Source organism: Stylophora pistillata, chromosome 5 (genome assembly GCF_964205215.1).
Source record: "Stylophora pistillata chromosome 5, jaStyPist1.2, whole genome shotgun sequence".
Lineage (NCBI taxonomy): Eukaryota > Metazoa > Cnidaria > Anthozoa > Scleractinia > Pocilloporidae > Stylophora > Stylophora pistillata.
The window spans coordinates 39,682,542-39,701,456 of NC_142523.1; the positions used below are offsets into that span (position 1 = coordinate 39,682,542).

General features: G+C 38.9%; 3 protein-coding genes across 3 annotated transcripts in view; 2 read left to right on the forward strand and 1 right to left on the reverse strand.

The window, feature by feature from the left end:
- The window catches only part of LOC111335971 (cadherin EGF LAG seven-pass G-type receptor 1-like), a 44,410-nt gene extending 39,034 nt beyond the window's left edge, over positions 1-5,376 (reverse strand). The window contains exons 1-2 of the mRNA XM_088762161.1: positions 2,435-5,376; positions 319-1,941 (exon numbers count right to left, since the gene is read on the reverse strand). Of these exons, the coding sequence (XP_088618287.1) occupies positions 319-1,941; positions 2,435-5,165 (4,354 nt within the window). The 5' untranslated portion in view covers positions 5,166-5,376. The remainder of the gene's footprint in view (positions 1-318; positions 1,942-2,434) is intronic.
- A 4,051-nt stretch (positions 5,377-9,427) lies between these two features.
- Positions 9,428-11,415, forward strand: LOC148731922 (uncharacterized). The gene is made up of 2 exons (XM_088762166.1): positions 9,428-10,134; positions 10,267-11,415. The coding sequence occupies exons 1-2, from the start codon at positions 9,789-9,791 to the stop codon at positions 10,530-10,532; spliced, it is 612 nt and encodes a 203-aa protein (XP_088618292.1). The 5' UTR covers positions 9,428-9,788; the 3' UTR covers positions 10,533-11,415.
- Positions 11,416-15,005: 3,590 nt separating this feature from the next.
- On the forward strand, positions 15,006-18,718 carry LOC111335970 (melanocortin receptor 4-like). The gene has a single exon (XM_088760955.1). It carries the CDS (start codon positions 15,455-15,457, stop codon positions 16,394-16,396), a length of 942 nt encoding a protein of 313 aa, XP_088617081.1. The 5' UTR covers positions 15,006-15,454; the 3' UTR covers positions 16,397-18,718.
- The last annotated feature ends 197 nt before the right edge of the window (positions 18,719-18,915 follow it).

Sequence of the window (18,915 nt, forward strand, 5' to 3'; positions counted from 1 at the left end):
CAAATCGACAAATTTACAAAAGGCACTATGTAAAAGGCAAAATATGTTGATGCAATTATTTAATTAACAGGCTCAGGAAACATGATTGTATTCTTTACAAAAAAAGAAGGGTATTCTAAATTTTGGCTGGCAAAAGAGGCATGTATTCAAGGCGGTTCTTACTCAAGTACGAAGGGCTAACGAAGGGCTAACGCTCGAAACGTCAGCTTTTATAATCATAACGGTGGCCAATTTACCCTTTCAACTTTGTTGATATATTCATATAACATCTAAAAGAGCCAATTCTAGGTATTGTGGTAGCTACAAATAAAGACTTACCAGGAAAGGCAATAAATGATCCTTTTTTAAAACTACGCGTTGACAGTTGGCACAGTGATCCATCATCAACTTCATTGGGATCTTTGCACTGACAGGTGAATCCACTACTCGGAAGACTTTTACAAGCACCATCATTATGGCATGGATTTGCCTTCAGATGATTTTCTGTCACTTTTGAGTCGGTAGGACACTTGCTCTTTGATAGGTCAATATCACAGTTCACACCAGTTCTTCCTGGATTGCATATACAAGAGTAGCCTTCTTCTACACTCACACACTTCCCATTGTTTCTACAAGGATTGGAGTAGCACAAGTTAAAACCTGTGTCACAATCTTCCCCTCGATAGTCAGGAGCACAGGGGCATCTGTAACCAGTTTGCACTCCAACTGAATGGAAAACTACCTTTAATGAGCTGTAGGTGCTGGATTTGTCGGTGTAGTCGGTGTGTGAAAGGCAGCTCCTTCTGGATGTTGGTAAGGGGCCGTTGCACATTTCTGTGACACATAAGCCATCTTTGAAAGGAAGGAGCGTGACTTTTGCCATTTTGGAAATCTGTGCCATCTTTATGTACACCATGTCTCTAACATACTGAGGATTGTAAAAGCTAAAGCGATCATTTTTATAAACAGCCACCCATAGCGTGAGATTAGAAATATCATCCTCAACCAGTGTCTTTGCTTTGATTATTTCTGATTTTATATTAAACAATCTGACCTGGTAATCCTCACATTTTACAGCAGAAGCAATGCCTTTCACAAGACCCTCATAGGATTTATCAAAGAATTCTTCGATAGTAACATCATGCACGTCCAGGATAAAGCTGTTGTTCAGCATTTGAGGTGTTATCAATGTTGCAAAAATTTTACCATTGGCAGGAAGGCTATTCTTTCCATCAGAAACTCTCACCATCAGTTGGACAGGCCGAAGTAATGTGTTGACTAACACTTTGGGATTGAGTGCTAGATAACCTGTTGTTCTGTTCAAAGACATGTCCCAGTCCCCTTGGGATATTTCGCTGATTTCATAGGTAAGACGATCAGAAACATCAGGGTCGTATGCAGGAATTTTAAACTTTGGCAGCGTGGTAGAGCTTTCATCTCGAACATTAACGACCACAAAGAAATCCTGAAGTACAGGTGAGTTATCATTTACATCTCTCAGTGTTATATTGACAATTGTTTCAACAAAGAATGGCGATGATGTTGCTCGCACTTTCAGAATGTACTCGGGTTTTGTTTCATAATCTAGCAATGTCTTGGTCTGAATCACACCATTTCTCTGAATAACAAATGTTAATGGATCATTGCCAGACACAATGCTGTAAAAAATCTCACCACCTTCAACAAGGTCTTGGGACACTGCTTTAACAGTGACCACTTTAGAACGTATTCTTGCATCTTCATCAAGAAACACTATGTATGGATCCTTTTCAAATTTTGGTTTACTATCACGAACATCTTCCAGCGTTATCTTGACTTTCACAGAGGATTTCATTGCTGGTCTGCCTTTGTCGGCAGCAACCACAGTTAGTTCATATTCTGGAGTTGTTTCACGATCAAGTGGCAGCAAAGTTCTGATGACTCCCTGATTGCTGTCAATTTGAAAAGCTCCACCTCCATCGCCTAAATGAGTATTGCAAAGTACAACCAAAAACAAAACATTGCTAGGATCACATGATCGTAAATGACTTGATAAATTAATTCACACAACATGATTACCGGTTACAATATTACAATATTAATATTATTAATATTATTAATATTATTATTAATATTATTATTAATATTATTAATATTAATAACAATATTACGGGTTCAACCCCTAAGAATCACTAGCACCTAAAATTTCTCCTTTCAAGATCTCCAAGAATCACACCTAAAGCTCACGAGAATAAAGGAAATGATCAAAATCTAAAGAAGCTCTTGAGTGTTAATCAGATTCTCCTTATCAGCACCTCAGGGAATGTATAGAGAACAGTATGGAGAATATGCATACTGATAGTCTGTACCAATCATAAAAGACCTAAAAATGCGGTAAGAACAAAAAGATGGCACAGGAGCCCCAACCCAGCATGTCACTCATAAGATTTTAATTTTGTAAATTAACTGTATTTACCGTTTTTAGCAAATAAGTAGACGATGGCTTTATTTGAACCTTCATCATCATCAACTGCAGAGACTTCCAAAACTCGTGTTCCAGGCCGTACATTTTCCAGAATGGATTTTCCATAGTTGGATTGTAAAAATCTTGGTTTGTTGTCATTTACATCTGTTACTGTTATATGCACATTGGCAGTTCCTTTAAATGGTGGATTACCATGGTCTGTTGCACTTACTTCAAACCTGTACTGTGACGTTGTTTCACGATCTAAGGGGTGTGATACAGTTATCTCACCAGTTTTAGAATTGATTTTAAATTCTTGCAGAGATTGTTCAATTGCATATGTCAGTTTGGCATTCAATCCCTGGTCATTATCAGTTGCCTTGACAACAAGAACCCTTCCATCAACTGCAGTAGCTTCACTAATCCTTTGTCGGTAAATGCGTTGTTGGAAAACAGGCTTGTGAGTGTTAGAATCAGTTACGTTAATGCGCACATCTGCAGAGCTTTCCAAACGACTATCTCTAGCTTTTACAGTTAAAGAGTAGAATCTAGCCTTGCTGAAGTCCAGTCTACATGATAATGTTATCACACCATTGCCAGAAATTCGAAAACACCGTCCTTGGCTAGGATTAGACATCTGGAGACTGTAAAAGATGGTAGCCTGCCCAAGGTCAGGGTCAGTGGCTGTCACCTGAAGAACGGTTGTCCCAAATCGAGCATTCTCCTCCACCTCTCCAAAATAAACTGATTTTGAAAATCTTGGAGGATTGTCATTAATGTCTCCCACATTGACAGTTACTTTAGTTTGGCTGCTCATGGGGGGCTGGCCTTTATCCTCAGCCTTAACATGAAATACATATTGATTCACTGTCTCTCTGTCTAATTTCCTGGTAAGGTACAAGTCCCCAGTTTGGCTGTTAATGCCGAATGGTAAATTGGGTTCCACTATGTTGTAAATGATCTCTCGGTTTGTACCATCATCTTCGTCAAATGCAGTGACTCGTGTAAAGGTGTGTCCCACACTTTCACGTTCTGAGACCATTTCTTGAAAATCAGAATTTGAAAACTGAGGTGCATTGTCATTTACGTCAGTGAGATATATCTCCACTGAGGTTTCATTGTAATTTGGTGATTCACCTTTGTCTTGAGCAATCACAAAAAGTGTATGCAATGGATTGTACTCATAATCAAGTTCCTTGTTCACTTTGATCTGACCATTAAGACGATTGATAGAAAAAAGTTCCTGGTCATTACCACTACTGAAACTGTAGATGACTTCACCATTGGTGCCAAAGTCTTTATCTGATGCACTTACAGTCAAAACTAGCTCCCCTGTTTTGATGTTTTCTGGAATCTCTTTGGAGTATTCTCTCTTTGAAAACTGAGGAACGCAGTCATTGACATCAGTAACAGTTATCCGCACTGTGGCCTGGCCTGTCTTGGGAGGGGATGCGCCATCCCTTGCCTGGACAGTAAGAGAATATTGCTGGACAGTTTCTCGATCCAGATGTTTGTCTATAGTTATCGATCCACTACTTTGTCCAATTGCAAATGCGCTGTTAACACCACTATTATTAATGATGCTGTAGCGGATGTCTGCATTGGAACCTGTATCTAAATCGCGTGCTCGCACATCAAGGACCGTGTCTCCGATATAAGTATCCTCTGGTATGACTTTGCTGTACGAGGATGATTCGAACTTGGGCGAGTTGTCGTTTACATCATCGACGTAAATGGTCAGACCTGCTTCAGCATAGAGTGATCTGTCCTGCTCGTATTCGGCCTTGACACGAAAATAGTGGGTGGGCATCTTTTCGCGATCTAAAGGGCCTGTAGTTTTTATCAATCCCGTGTAAGGATCGATCCGAAAGAACGACTGACTGAGTAAATTCTGGGACGCTTCCATTGAGTATTTAATTCTCCCAGCGTTGCCGTGGTTTGTATCTTGTGCTTGAATCGTAGTAACGCTTGTTCCTGCGGGATCATTTTCTCTAATGTTAGCAATTAACTGAGAGCTGGAGAAACGAGGAGCTGTTTTTCGTATTCGACGGCGAAATCGGCGTACCTTATTAGCAAAACTGTTTGCGTTTTTATCAATAAACAACTCAAGTCGCGCAACAAGAACTTGTTTATTTCCACTCGCATTCTTAAAACCAACCGGAAATGCCAACTCCACTCTCAGAGTGTTTTCTTTAAGTCCAAGTAAAGATTTTCGAAGCACCAAATAATCGGATTTGGCGCCCAATCTGAAATACTTTCTCCACGGCGTATTTCTAAGCCTTAGCGACGCAGGATCTTCTAAGCGGATGAAGTCTTTCAATCGAAGCACACGCGTTCCGACTGGAGCATCCCAAGACACTTTTCTCTGTACCTTTCTAAAGCAGTTTTCGCCAAAAATTGTCACGGTCAGAGGTGGTAGAGTCTTCTTTGCTGAATTAAAAATGGAAGACGATGATACATAAACAATCAACGGATTAAGCTGTAGAGATGTGCAGTCTGGCTTGCGAATCATTCGCAATAATCCGTTTGTTGAATCAATAGACAAAATTTGAAGAATTGTGTGTTCGTCGGTGTTCGACGCTTCAAGCGTATAATTCGTCCATCCTGGTCTACTTAAATTAGCTAAAATACTATACGGCTCCAACGATGAATAAATATTAATAACGGTGCCGTCCACTTGATGAGAAAGCCACAGGCATAAATGTACAAGAAAACCCAATGATATGCGGTCGAAACAAGCCATTTGGCGGTGAGTCTGTTGACACCGTGTTCAAATCAGCGCTTTTCATGGGCCAAGTTGAAAATCACCAGTTTTTCCTTCAACATATATAAATGAACAATACTTGCTGTTTCGATTTTCCATAAACACGACCCAAGATTGGATAGACCGCTCATCTTAGAGCACACCAGCTAAAAATTACCTTTGATCTTTTCGGTTGGTTTGGTCGAGTGTCGGCAAGAGGTCTAATTTTATTTGACTGACAAGTTTCAACTATTTCAGCAGCTAATTGGCTTCCTAGCCCTCACGTGATCACTTTCTGTGGCCGCGCGAGTTATTGAACACACGGTTTGCATGACAAATAAAACTATTTGATTCTTGTGTGATTTTTTTACAAACAAAAAAAGAACTAGAGGTTCACCGCGTGATCAATACAACAAGTGCTCTCATTTCTACTTTTTGAAATGTTTTCGGAAACGTCGTTCAAATCAAGAACTTTCGCGGAAATGACAAGATTCGCGCGGAATTTCACAAATTAGGCTGCAGATTTTAACGAGAATAAAATTGACTGTCATCGCTTTTGACAAGATATTTAACTCTGACTTGTATAGAAAGGCTTTTTTTGCCAGTCACTGGAGATATCTTGATGATATTGGCGTAAGTGCACAAGTTAGTCTCTACTTCTTACAGCTGAATAAAAAAACAAAAACAAAAAAAGAACAAAAAAAGTGCTCAAATAACACAACCAGCCAGAACTTTGCAAATTGCATTCATAAACGAAACCTCAGCGTGACATTTCTTCTCAAATTCTTGAGGTATCAAAAATTTTCAGTCCGGAATACGGAATATTTTGTCAAATTCGGTTGTCTTTACAAGTACTTGAAATCACTTTGAACGTGTCAAGACTTGCCAATGATCGGTTGACGATAAAACACGAGACAGTTTCCAAAGAGGTGTAATATTAGGTTGCCTATGATTTTACTGTCTTTTCTATTATATTTTCTTCCCATTCAACAACGAAAACATTCTTTCTTTCCAAACTTGGAAATATAAAACAAATTTGATTTGAAACGGCGAGATGTGTTCAAAGATCGTAAGAATTCAAAGAAAAAATGGGTCGCTAATAAAGAATCGACAAAGAAATGATATTAGGTCAAATTAAATCAGTATGGGTATCGTAAATAAAAATCCAAGGCCGGAAGTTGAATCGCCTGTGTTACAAAAACCACTCCCCGGCTTTATCCTGCCCATAGTCCACCTTGAAAAATTAAAAAATGTTTCATGAAATCTTACAAAAAAGTGACAACGATCGATTTTGAAGGTATAGTGCACTGCTTTGGCGAGTCATTTCAATTATAGGCGTTGAGGGTAGATCCGCCTACGTTTTCTACACGATATCTTCAGAAATTTAAATGGAAATCACAAGAGACTCTCGATATATCAAAGCCGTAATCAATTAAAATAGAGCTTAGCTGATTCACATTAGTGCAAATTGCTCAGGAGCCTTAAGCGTAATGCCAGATATGTAAAGCATAATTTGGTGTGATTGGTCATGGACATCGACGGAGCTTTTCGAACGGAGTGGAAATTGCTATGGTCTAATGAATATTGTTGACACGTTCTTACCTAAGGTTTGCATAAATTTTAGAGCGTGAAAGTTCTTGGGTTAAAGATTTGTGTGTATTCACCCATCGAAATGTAAACCCCGTCTATGAAGCCTTACTTTCTGTGATCAATTGTAAAACATGAAATGAACAACAGACGTGCACAACGCCGGAGATCTGCAGCATTCAAATTCACTGCTTCCTTTTGAAATTGTAACTCTTCATAAGCGCATACACAGTGCATAGTGGCTTCACTAGTAAAATTGTTGTAAACACATCGCACATACATGCACAGGAAGCTCTAGCTGAACAGAACAGATCTACTAAACTCAGATATACTGTTATATCTTATCACAATCGGCATGAGTTATGGCTGGATAAGACTTGTGGTTATCAAAAAGATTTTGAATAGATTTGCATAATTCTTGCCTGAAAGTTTCAATTTACTGAGCTTTTTTACGCTCTAGTCAAATGCAGAATGTTCAAACGCAATTCTCTAAAAAAAACAAGGATTTAAAAAAGTTCTTGAGTTTCAAATGCTGGTTGGTCGATGAAAGGATCAATTTTAGTAGTCTTGAAGATAGCAATACATCACCGACAAACCTAAGGTATCACGGAATGAAACAAGTCGACATGAGTATTAGTGTTTATTCAGCTTCAGGAATAATACCAATATAGTTATCACTCATGATTTCGGTTGGCATGAAAACGCTAATTTTGCCTCTCTGATACTTTAATGATTCTAACGACGTCATTTACTGATTGCGCAGCGAGGAGTTCAGGCCAGGAGTTCAGTCCGGAGCAGCAATATTATTTCTTCATGTTTTCCTGAAGCGAAAAGAATAAAAGGGATTTTACCGGCGTTATTTTCAGCAACCTTCGAAATCAGCCGTTAAAATCTACACTGTTCCGAGACTGCCTTTATGGAGTCTTCTTTCCGCTGAAGTGGGTCGCGCATACCCCGGAGCAATAGTTCTTCATTAAACGTACTGAGTACGGTCGGTTATTTCATTTCCGGTCTGCGATGCCGGATCAAATGAATAATCTCACATTTATTGTTTTCAGAAATTTATGATTGATGGATAGGTTACACGCTTCGACACGCAGAACAATTCCTTCAATTACACAATGACGTATTTGATGGAGACGGTCTTGGTGAAGATGATACGACGCGCCATATTGTCTTTTTTTATTTTCAATCAGGCGAACTTAAAGAATAGTTAACCGTTCACTACTAGATTTGATTATTATGCATTTTTTCCCTATGTTACCCCTTTCATTGTCCGGCAAACTGACAATAAGAATACTCAAACTTATCAGCTAGAAGTTGTTATCTTCATCTAACATCAGATTTCTAAACCTATATTATAAGGAAATTTTTTTATATTTAGATGGGAGAATTTACAGTCTGATCTTGAGGGTTTAAGGTTTAACCTACCCCACCCCACCCCTATTTGCCCATTATTTTTCCTCAGAGTTAGCCAACCAACTGACTTTATCCGCACGTTCAAGTGAGTTTCTTCTTGAAAAAAGAAAAAAATCCATAGAAACGGACGAGGTATTTTGTCTTGAAACAGTACATTAAAAGAGAAACAGTGAAAGCAAGGAAACATTTGCAATTCTGTGGCGCTCTTTTTTCGCCAAAAGACGGAAAAAACAGCGCATTAGTATACATATTTCTAAAAGACCACGCTAAACAAACATTTTATCTGCTCGGCACCTGTCGGTGGAGTGAACTAATTTTGTATTTTGGTTAATTTGCATTGTCGGTAGCTTCATCGCAAGAAAACGTTAAACCTTTTTCAGTTGCTGATAACTGTTAGAAAAATAGAAAAAAAAATAGAAAAATAGAAAAAAAAAGAAAGCATTATAGAAAGACGAACCAATACACACTCGCAAAAACAAAACGAGACAAAACAAAAAAAAAACGAAAAAACGAGAAACAAAAACGAAAAACAAATAAAGATAAACAAAGCAAATGCAAATTTAGAAACTGGAAACGGAAAAACTTTTTGACAGTAGTCGGTTGAAACAGTCCAATGACGTTATTAACTTTTAAATTTATACTAGTTGTTAACAGATGGTTGCAAGCGTCATGGGTCTCTCACTTGATTGACTATTTCTCACTTGATTGACTATTGACTATTTTGATCAACAGAAAGAATTAAATGCCAAATGCCGATCAGCCATCGTTTTTAGTCGAAAGCTACATGAAAATCTATCTGTTCATGGTACTTGGAACAGCTGTCAACCAAAAGTGATGTTTACGTACTGTATTGGATATTATCTATATTCTGAGTGTTCTTCACACTTTTACGATGCTCACCAGGGCCGTAGCTAGACTTCAGAACAAGACGAGGCAAGTTTCGGGTGTGGCATGCCTTCCCCGGAAAATTTTGAAATCTAGAGGCTCAATTGAGCTAACCGCCTCCTGGTTAGCTCAATTGGTTAGAGCGCCGGATTGTGTTGTGCGGGAGGTCGAGGGTTCGAGCCCCGGCCGGACCAATACTCATGGTCTAAAAATAACTGAGGAGAATTTGCTACCTTTCTATAACATCAATGAAATGGTTAGATATTCTAGTCTTCTCGGATAAGGACGAATAAATGGAGGTCCCGTCTCCTGCAGGGTTAGGGGTAGGAGACGTTAAGGGGGCATTCTGGTCAAAAAAAATTAAAAATCTTTATTTTTTTCGGAAATGTTTTGATGGCCTCTTTAGTTGGGCAAATCTGTCTAGTTTAAAGTTTTGATGTCAGTTTTTCCACTTCCAGTTTGCGAGTCAGTAAAAAATGAGGTTTTCTTAGCCTTCTTTTTTTGTTGTTTTTCGGTTTCCATAGCAACGGTTTCAAATTTTGCGTTATTTTTGCGATCGATGCGTTATAACTTGTTAAAACACGTTCCTACGGTCTGGTGTGACCAGAGTCCGTTCCACAGGTACAATCTTTTCGGTTCTAAGCTAGGTTACTAAGCCAATTCAGCTCTCGGCCAAAACTCTGCATTGCTCCATAAGACTTTCGCATTGCTCCATAATATTTTCGAATTACAATGCCAAAAGAAGGACGCAAACAAGCTGTTTTAAGGAAAAATGTTTCGAAAAAGCGAAAAAGTGGTTTCAGAGGCACTTCAGTCCATGATTTAAAGCGCCAGAATAAAGAGAAACGGCTAACAGTAGGAGTTACTTTCGTCGATGAAGACGATGTGGTCAGCGAGCTAATTCCACCACCAGCTGTGCCTGCATCTTCCAGAAAGATTCAAGTCTCTGAGACCGAAAGCCTCTCAGACGAGAATTCCTATAACGCTTTCGAGTCAGCAAATGGTTATCGCCTTGTTGGCATGGATAGCTTAAGGAAATTTTGTAACAGGATTCATTCACACTCTACATGCTCTTCAGGTGAGTCTAGAGCTTTATCACATACACGTGTAATCTGTATGTAACGTATCTATCTTTCTACCTACAATCTGCTTAACTTAATAGCTATGTTATGAAGTTTCTTAACTGTTTATTTTGTTTTGGCTGTTTTAGGCCATGTTGAGTTAGAAGAAGACTGTACAAGTAGATTTGGCTTGAGCAGTTCCATCTATGCCAGGTGTGATGAATGTGGAATGTCAGAACTACTTGCTACTGGATTCCACAAATCTGATGCCACATTACCGAATACTATCCAAGGAAAAGATTTAAATCGGAGAGTTGTTTACGGTGCCTTTGAAATGGGTTTAGGAAGGGAAGGAATAGCCAAACTGTGCGAAGTGTTAGATATGCCTTTCAGTATTTCAATTGATACATGGTAGAGACATGAGGATGCTCTCTTAGAAGCCCACGCTGATGTCGTTAAGAGGAGAGATTCTAAAAGAGTAAAACAGGCTGAGACAAGAGTGGACAAACAGTACAAGAACTACAGAATCATGAGGAGGCAGGCAAAACAAAGGGATGAAGAGCTGAGGTCCAACCGGGAAGGTGTGACATATGAGGCGGGAGGCTTCAATGATCTTGGACTGAACAGTGGACCATCAAGAAATAGAAAAAAAAAATTAACAGACATAAAAGCCATTCCCTGGTGACATTTACTGCTGTTTGATATAGTATTATGGTGAAATATCAAAGCAAATCAGTAGTTGAGAGAATGGAAGTCATTTTCATTGTTTTTTCTCTTTTACAAATGTTTAAGGCTATTTTCTGAAAAATGGCCATTTTTCCTACTGCCAGTACTGCCCCCTATTTTTTTGTTTCTTAGATTTAAGGTATGTTAGTCAAACTTGGCTCAAGTGTTTAACATATAGACTACTACAACTTAATGGGACAAAATTAGACCATATAAAATAGGAGCATATTTACAGGAAAAAACATAAAGTAAATGTTCATTTGGTTGCCATGACAACAATATCCGCCGTAACCAAATTTTGCCCCATTAAGTTGTAGTCCCTTTTATATAGAGTTGATGTGCCAAACATAAGTTTATTTGACTGCATTTTCATTAGAAACAAAAGGGGGCAGTGTATCAAGTCTAACAATAATATTTTATTTTATAGGGTTAATAATTAACTTCAGAAATGCATGGTCAGCAATTTAAGATCAATATTGAAGAAAGCATAATCAGGTGCCTCTTTGGTGAAAATGTGAGCCATTTAGGCTAAATTTTGAATTTTTTATGAATTTTAAAAGTTGTGGTCACAATCGTCCTAGTTTTAGACCAGAATGCCCCCTTAATTTCCCACACACGAGATTACTGTGTGATGGATGTCCTCCCCTGGGGTGGGATGTGTGGGGGAAAAGGTGAGGTCGTTACATGGACTAAAGCGGCTGCCAGAGGCGCCTGATAATGCTGACGTCCGATCTCAACCTTAGTAACACTGTAGACCTTAGCAGTTCAGCCTATGCTGCTATTAAGGTATCGAATCATTCACTTTCACTTTCACTTTCACTTTCACGAAATGCTCTTTCAAGCATTATCCGAGGCACTTTTCTTTAGAAAAGTCAATCTTGGGCAAGTGTGGAAGTTCACTTTTTTTATTGCCGAGCGATACTGGTGCAAAAAAAAAAAGGAAAAGGCCAAAATCAAGATGAGGCAATTGCCTCGTCATGCCTCATGCTAGCTACGGCCCTGCTCCCTCAACGAATTGAAAGAAACTAGGGCTATTACGAAACGTCAAGTCGAGGAATCTGAGGGAGCAGCTACAGTATTAGATTTGGATGGGTATTAAGGTTAACGCGCAATATTTAAAATCTGGTAAGGAAAAAAAGATAGATGAAACAAACCGACGACGACAGTCACGTGTTGGGTCACGTGATCAAAACGCAACTCAATCGGTTTTTATCGGAATTGGTATTGGTTTTGATGGACACGAGTCGTCAACCTCTTATTTTCTTCCACAGGTAGTGTTATGGCATCGTCCTGTTTGAAATCTTCACTATCGGTAAATCACTTATTTGTTACTTGAAATTCAGAAAATATACCCGCCGAAATTGCAGGCACAATTACTACTTGAAAGTTAATACCATGAACGAATAGAAAAGTATTAAGCGATACAAAAAAAGTGGCAATACCGGTGCTCAATATCGTTGACAAAAAATGTATCTATCATGATCATATCGTTTGAAAATCTCCCTTATTCCATCTTTTATTTGATGTATAATATTTATTCGTTTTAAAAATGAAATAATTTCGATCTTGCTTGCTGTAAGAGACTTGATTTCAACAAAAAAGTTATGCTCTTTTAGGAAATAAAAAAAATTATTATTTGTCCACAAACGGCATTCCATACCAAGGATGGTCTGAAACCTCGGCAATGAAAAAAAATCCAAGAAGGGTACCGTTTGCCAAAGCCTAAACATATCAAAGACAGTTTGTAAGTTCGGGTTCTTCTGTGTAATACGGTAAATTGTAAATAGGTTGGACAAAGCATACCGTAAATCCTCTATTAAGGCCCTACCCCCACCCCCCACTCTAACCGCCTCCTGGTTAGCTCAATTGGTTAGAGCGCCGGATTGTGTTGTGCGGGAGGTCGAGAGTTCGAGCCCCGGCCGGACCAATACTCATGGTCTTAAAATAAGTGAGGAGAATTTGCTACCTTTCTATTCATATCAAGAAATGGATAGATATTCTAGTCTTCTCGGATAAGGACGAATAAACCGTAGGCCCCGTCTCCTGCAGGGTTAGGGGTAGGAGACGTTACTTTCCCACGCACGAGATTACTATGTGGTGGATGTCCTCCCCTGGGGTGGGATGGGAGGGAAGGTGAGAACGTTACATGGACTGAAGCGGCTGCCAGAGGCGCCTGATAATACTGACGTCCGACCTCAACCTTATCATTGTAACTAGACACGTTTGTTGTTTCTTTCTTTCTTTCTAAAAAGCCACCACCCTCCCCCCCCCCCCCCTCCACAAGTACCTGAAATAAATAAGTCTTCGGTGGGGCTTATTAGAGGATTTACGGTGTATAACGTTACATAAATAAAGTTAGATATTGATAGCTATTCTAGACAGGTTTGTTGTGTCTTGCCCCCGTTTTATCAGATGATGAAGTCAGCGATAATGACGGTAATGATGATGTCCGTTCCCGCCACAAAGTTTCTCTACCGAGCTTTTTCCTCCCTTTGTTATTGTGTTAGATACCTTAGAGATTATGTATGAGAAACGATTACTAATCTTCGCGCATCAGGCTTATTATCATCTTTTACCATGTCCTATGAACCGTCGCTTTGAAAAGTATGTAAGTAGCTACGACTTCAGGAGGAAAATGACATTTAAGTTACCTAGACCTAGGACCGATATGGTCAAGAAATCATGCTCATACAAGTCAATTACTCGGTGGAACGCTCTGGAAAATCAAATGAGATCAATTCAAGACGTTGACGCTTTTAAAAAGTCACTCAAGTGTATTTTTAAGCCACGTATATTATAATGATGTACTGTAGAATTTTTATTGTTGAAAATATGTAGAAATCTTACATTAGTCTTCTTATAATTAGTTAGGAATTTAGTTTTATTGCATTTAGTTAGGAATTTAGTTTTATTGTTCGTACACGACCACATCAGCTTTAATTTTGCTGAATTTTTTTATCGTGTTTAAATAAATGCCGTTGTTGTTGTTGTTGTTGTTGTTGTTGTGTTCCCCGAAAAAAAAAAAACAGTTCGTGCGAAAACTTATCGTCACACTTCACAATCGAGCTCTCTATACCAATTTGATTAAAAGCCTGGTATTACGCTGATTATCTTAAATGTTGTTATTTGACATAACTGCTTATATTGTCTGAGAAAGTATTCTAGAAGTCCCCATTTTAATGATTCTAAGTGTATAAGGCCAAGTTGGCCTGAGGGAGATATTCCAAGTGCCAAAATGCCACGTAGCTTTGTTTTCTACTTTTATCTCCACAACTTAGGACGCTTGTTTGAATGTTTGTGCTTCTATTCGTGCCTTTCTGGTGCATTTCGGCAACAAATCTGGCGAGATTACTTTGGCCATGGTTCGTGTTTACGAGAAACGCAGTCGAACCAATATACTCATGGATTCTCATTCAATCATTTTTCTTTACACCGCAAGCACTTTCATAAAAAATATTGTCTATTTGATTGTTTAAGAATCATTAAAATTTCCCAAATATCTGACAAATGTCGATTCAATTCAAAACGATTAACTGATACTGCTAAAAGTAATCACTAAAACTAAGTTCGAACATCCTTTGCCATTCACCTCCGCGGGAATTGGGCTCAGAAATAAAAAAGTTAAATTCATCTTTTTGTGCTATTATCGCACAGTATTAGTATTTCCTAAAACAAATATTCATCTCAGTGTATATGGCTAGAGGTGGATATTTACACCACCGCTTTGCAGCTAGTCTCCTTCGCAGCCGCTCGGGCCGGAGTCACGCAACGCTCCCCGTCCCCACGCGTGGGGACGGGGAGCGTTGCGTGACTCCGGCCCGAGCGGCTGCGAAGGAGACTACTTTGCAGCTCGACCTCCTCGTTAAAAATAATCAATTGATGAAATTCCCATGGGATGATTAGCATTGTAACTTGTAATGATGCAAACAGTTGAGAGCTGATACATTAAAAAATGGATCATTTTCTATCCCTATATTCTAATACAAATGTCAATAAAGGAAATATGAATAAACTTTGAAAGGTTTTGGCTGGCCACCAAACACCAGCACATGCACATATTCTTACCCAAGAGTTATCAAAACAAGCAAGGTGAGTTATCTGTTCAGTTACTCAAAAAGGGTTTATTTATGCGACTAAGAAAACAGTACTCGAAAGCCCAAGACGCAATTCGCCAGTCGCTACTGATAAGTAGACTCGTACGGCTTCTTGAAAATATAGGAATAGGCTGACAGACTGTCTTTTGGGTCAGCGTCATCCAAAACCTAAGGGTCAGTTAGTCACAATAGAGATCTTACTTGAATTAGAAGAGAAGAAAATCGTCTACTCGTAAAGCTGAGCAAGTATCTAATTCTTACCTAGGCCATCTGCAGTGACATTAAATAAGAGCCGATATAACATATATTAAAAATGTCATCTATCCGAATGAGAAAACAATAACTGAGAGCCGAATGACAGGTTTTGACTGATGCTAAGTAAACATAATTTCCGATAGTTGCTGGCAAGAGTGAAGAAAACCATACTTATACCACACTGCGAAACCTGGATCCTTTTCGAGACTGAAATTGGGATTTTTTACAAAGCAAGGAGATTTTGCAAGCCTTAAGCTGAACAATGGAGGGCTTTGCTGTGGAGAGAAATTTCACAAGAGAGCTTACACTAAACAAAACAAGCTCAGCTTTGCCAGCGTTGGGGAAACAACGGCATGTTTTCATCCCGGTTTTGAACATTGTTCTCTCCATGATAGCAACACTGGGAAACGTTTTGATCCTTGTGGCACTCCGTAAAGTTTCTTCTCTTCATCCTCCAACAAAGCTCCTGTTTCGATGCCTAGCGTTCACTGATCTTTGTGTTGGCCTCATCTCACAGCCTCTGTACGCTGTCGCTGTGATGCCTCGGTCAACAAAAATAAACAGAGATATTTTGAGCTATTTCATCATGGGAAACTATGTTTCAAGTTATATCCTATGCGGAGTATCAGCCTTAACATCCACTTCTATAAGTGTAGACAGGCTTCTGGCTTTATTATTGGGGCTGAGGTACAGACAAGTTGTTACCCTGAAACGCGTCCGTGTACTTCTGTCATGTCTTTGGGCGGTAAGCATCTTTGGTGGATCAATGTATCTTTGGAGTATTCGTATCACCTGGATTGTAGTAGCGTTTTTTCTTATACTTTGCCTTGTTACTTCTATTTTCTCGTACATAAAGATTTATATCAAGTTACTGGAGCATCAAACACGAGTTCAAGACAGCGTTGGTCATGCGCCTCCCAACGGAGGAGGAATTCCGCTGAACGATATGACAAGGTATCAGAAGACTGTGTCTAGCATATCATGGGTGCAGTTGGCATTAATTTTTTGCTATGCTCCTTACGGGATTGAATCTATCTTATGGATACAAGGAGTAACATCCGAAGGCGCAGTGAACTGGCTTTCTACAGCAACTCTAGTTTACTTAAATTCATCTCTGAACCCCATTCTTTACTGCTGGAAGTTGAGAGAAGTGAGACAAGCAGCAAAGGACACAATTAAACAAATGTGTCATTTCATGAATTAAACTACCCAAACAGGCAAACTTCGTCTTCAAGGTTTGACGCCTTATAATTAAGGAACAAAAAACTAGATGGGAAGGAAGGATACATTATGGTTAAAAGAGCAATAAAGACACCATTGCATGGGGCTCTCTAGTTATTTTTTATACCTCAAAAGGACAAAGGAAAATATACCGAAGGACCACAGCCTTCTGATTCCTGTTAAGATACCATAAAACTGGGCTGCAAAGAATTTGATAGTCTCATTTGATCTTGTGGTTGAAAGCACATCTACAAAATTGATAGTATAGCCGGCTGCTGACAAAGACGTTTATTGCATGCTATGGGAAGACGTGGAGTAAGCTGCTCACGAGTGTGGGGCAAATAAGTGTATGGAAATATTGAATCATAAAACACAGCTTAATTTACGATTTACATTGTATGCTGTATTTGACACTAAGATTTTTAGATCAAGTGTGGTTACATGGATAGACAGTATAATCAGCGATAAAGCTGATAGAATGGAGAATGTTTGGACCGCTGGAGATCTCCCTCTGATTCAGAGAAATCAAGAAGGCACGAAAACCTACACTACGCTAGAAATAACTCGCAGCGCTAGCCAAAAGTTATTAAAAAAAAAAAAAAAGTTTAACAAGCTGCGAAACAGGTGCTCTTGTGCACTTACTGAAATTGTCAACATTCGATCATTTCCGCTTTGCTGAAAGCCTCCGGCCTCAAGGATAAATTCTTTAAAACCTCAGTTTGATTAAAAGCCAATGTTAAAGATTAGTGGCTATAGAGTAAGTTTTACATTTTCTCATGGAACTTGTCTTTTATAGCAAATTGAGTTAATGCATATTGATCTAAGTGGCATTGCTATCATCCAAACTTCATTAATTACATGCCGGAAAACCTCGACATTTCCAAAACTTGAAGGTTTAAGAACATAATTAGGCCCAGGAGTATGGCTATTAATTGAATCGGTTTTTAATAAAACTGCCAAAACGTTGCTGCCTTCATCCATGATGAACTTGACTGTCGAAGAAGACTACATGAACAACCAAACAGGCACGGCAAGATTTCCAACGGGCGTTTTTACTTTTATTTCTGCTTTGAACATCTTTTTGTCATTCACCGCAACCTTCGGCAACACATTGATCCTCGTTGCTCTCCATAAAGAGACTTCTCTTTATCCTCCAACAAAACTATTGCTGCGTTGTCTTGCAATCACCGATCTTTTCGTTGGTCTCTCTGCCCAGCCTCTCTTCAGTTTTTTCCTCGTGGCAAGAGTAACTAATGCAGTTAACGCAAGGGTAATTAACCATGTGGATACAATTTATCAGGCGTCCAGCTGTACCTTATGTGGCGTATCGGTGCTCACAATGACCGCAATAAGTGTCGACAGACTTCTCGCCCTACAGTTGGGGCTAAGATATAGATACTTTGTAACAAGAGAGCGAGTTCGTGCAATATTGCTTTGCTTATGGTTCATAGGTATTTCATTTGGATCCATATACTTTTTCAACGCGAGCTTTGCCTTCACAGTAACGTTCACTTTTACTACAATTTCCATACTAACCTCGATATACTCTTACATAAAGATTTATCTGAAACTTCGACATCGTCAACTTCAAGTCTGCCAAAGTCAAGTTAAAAGGGGAGGTGTACTGCTGAATGTAGCAAGATTTAAACAAACCATATCCAACGTTCTGTGGGTTCAGCTTTCGCTGGTTGGCTGCTATATCCCTTTTATTGTTGTTGTAACAGCAGCAATGTATGACCAGATTGGAGTATCCAGCTATAGCTTTCAGGTTACTTTCACAGTGACGGCGACCCTTACATACTTAAATTCATCTCTAAACCCTGTTTTGTATTGCTGGAAGATCGGAACAGTAAGAAAAGCCATGAAAAATACCATCAGAGAATTAAGTTGCTTTACATCAGTACTGAATTGATTGTTTAGGTTATGGCCTCTCAATGCTGTCCGAGTTAATCTCGAGCGGGAGAAATATGAATGGACTTTGTTGAGATGATTATAGCATACTATTTGGTTAATCAAAACAATTCCATTGATTTTCAGTGAACGCTATTAAATATGCCGAAGATTCGATGAATAGGCAGACTTACTAATTATATAAAGGCAAATCTAGCTGTGTTGCAAGTTTCGCTTTTAAGCGCTATTTTCTTCTGTCTTTTGAGGTGTTTTTTCTTAACATCATCAGGCAATTGTTCTCTATTTTATTTTTTTTTTTAAAGAAGTTCGCCAAGTCATCTCTAGAAATTGTTGCAGTCATCTTTAGCCGAAAAGACAAACAGAACAAAGGAGAGCTAAAGAACGAATACCTCAAAACCATTTACAAAGTAATGTTAGTAACGTCACCAAGGCTCATTTATAGGCATAAATGTATTTTATGCATTATATCAAAATTTTTATATCTTTTGCATGAAACGGGCTTTGAATAAGTAGGAAAAGAGTAACGAGATTCAGCCATTTACTGCCTTTTGCCTTAATTTGTTGTAAAGCTGAATTTAATGCCACCTGACC

Excerpts from the sequence above, each read along its gene's own strand:
- LOC148731922 (XM_088762166.1), top strand. The coding sequence starts at position 9,789 with ATGCCAAAAGAAGGACGCAAACAAGCTGTTTTAAGGAAAAATGTTTCG. Across the intron at positions 10,135-10,266 it reads ACACTCTACATGCTCTTCAG|GCCATGTTGAGTTAGAAGAA; the intron begins GTGAGTCTAGAG and ends TGGCTGTTTTAG.
- LOC111335970 (XM_088760955.1), top strand. The coding sequence starts at position 15,455 with ATGGAGGGCTTTGCTGTGGAGAGAAATTTCACAAGAGAGCTTACACTA.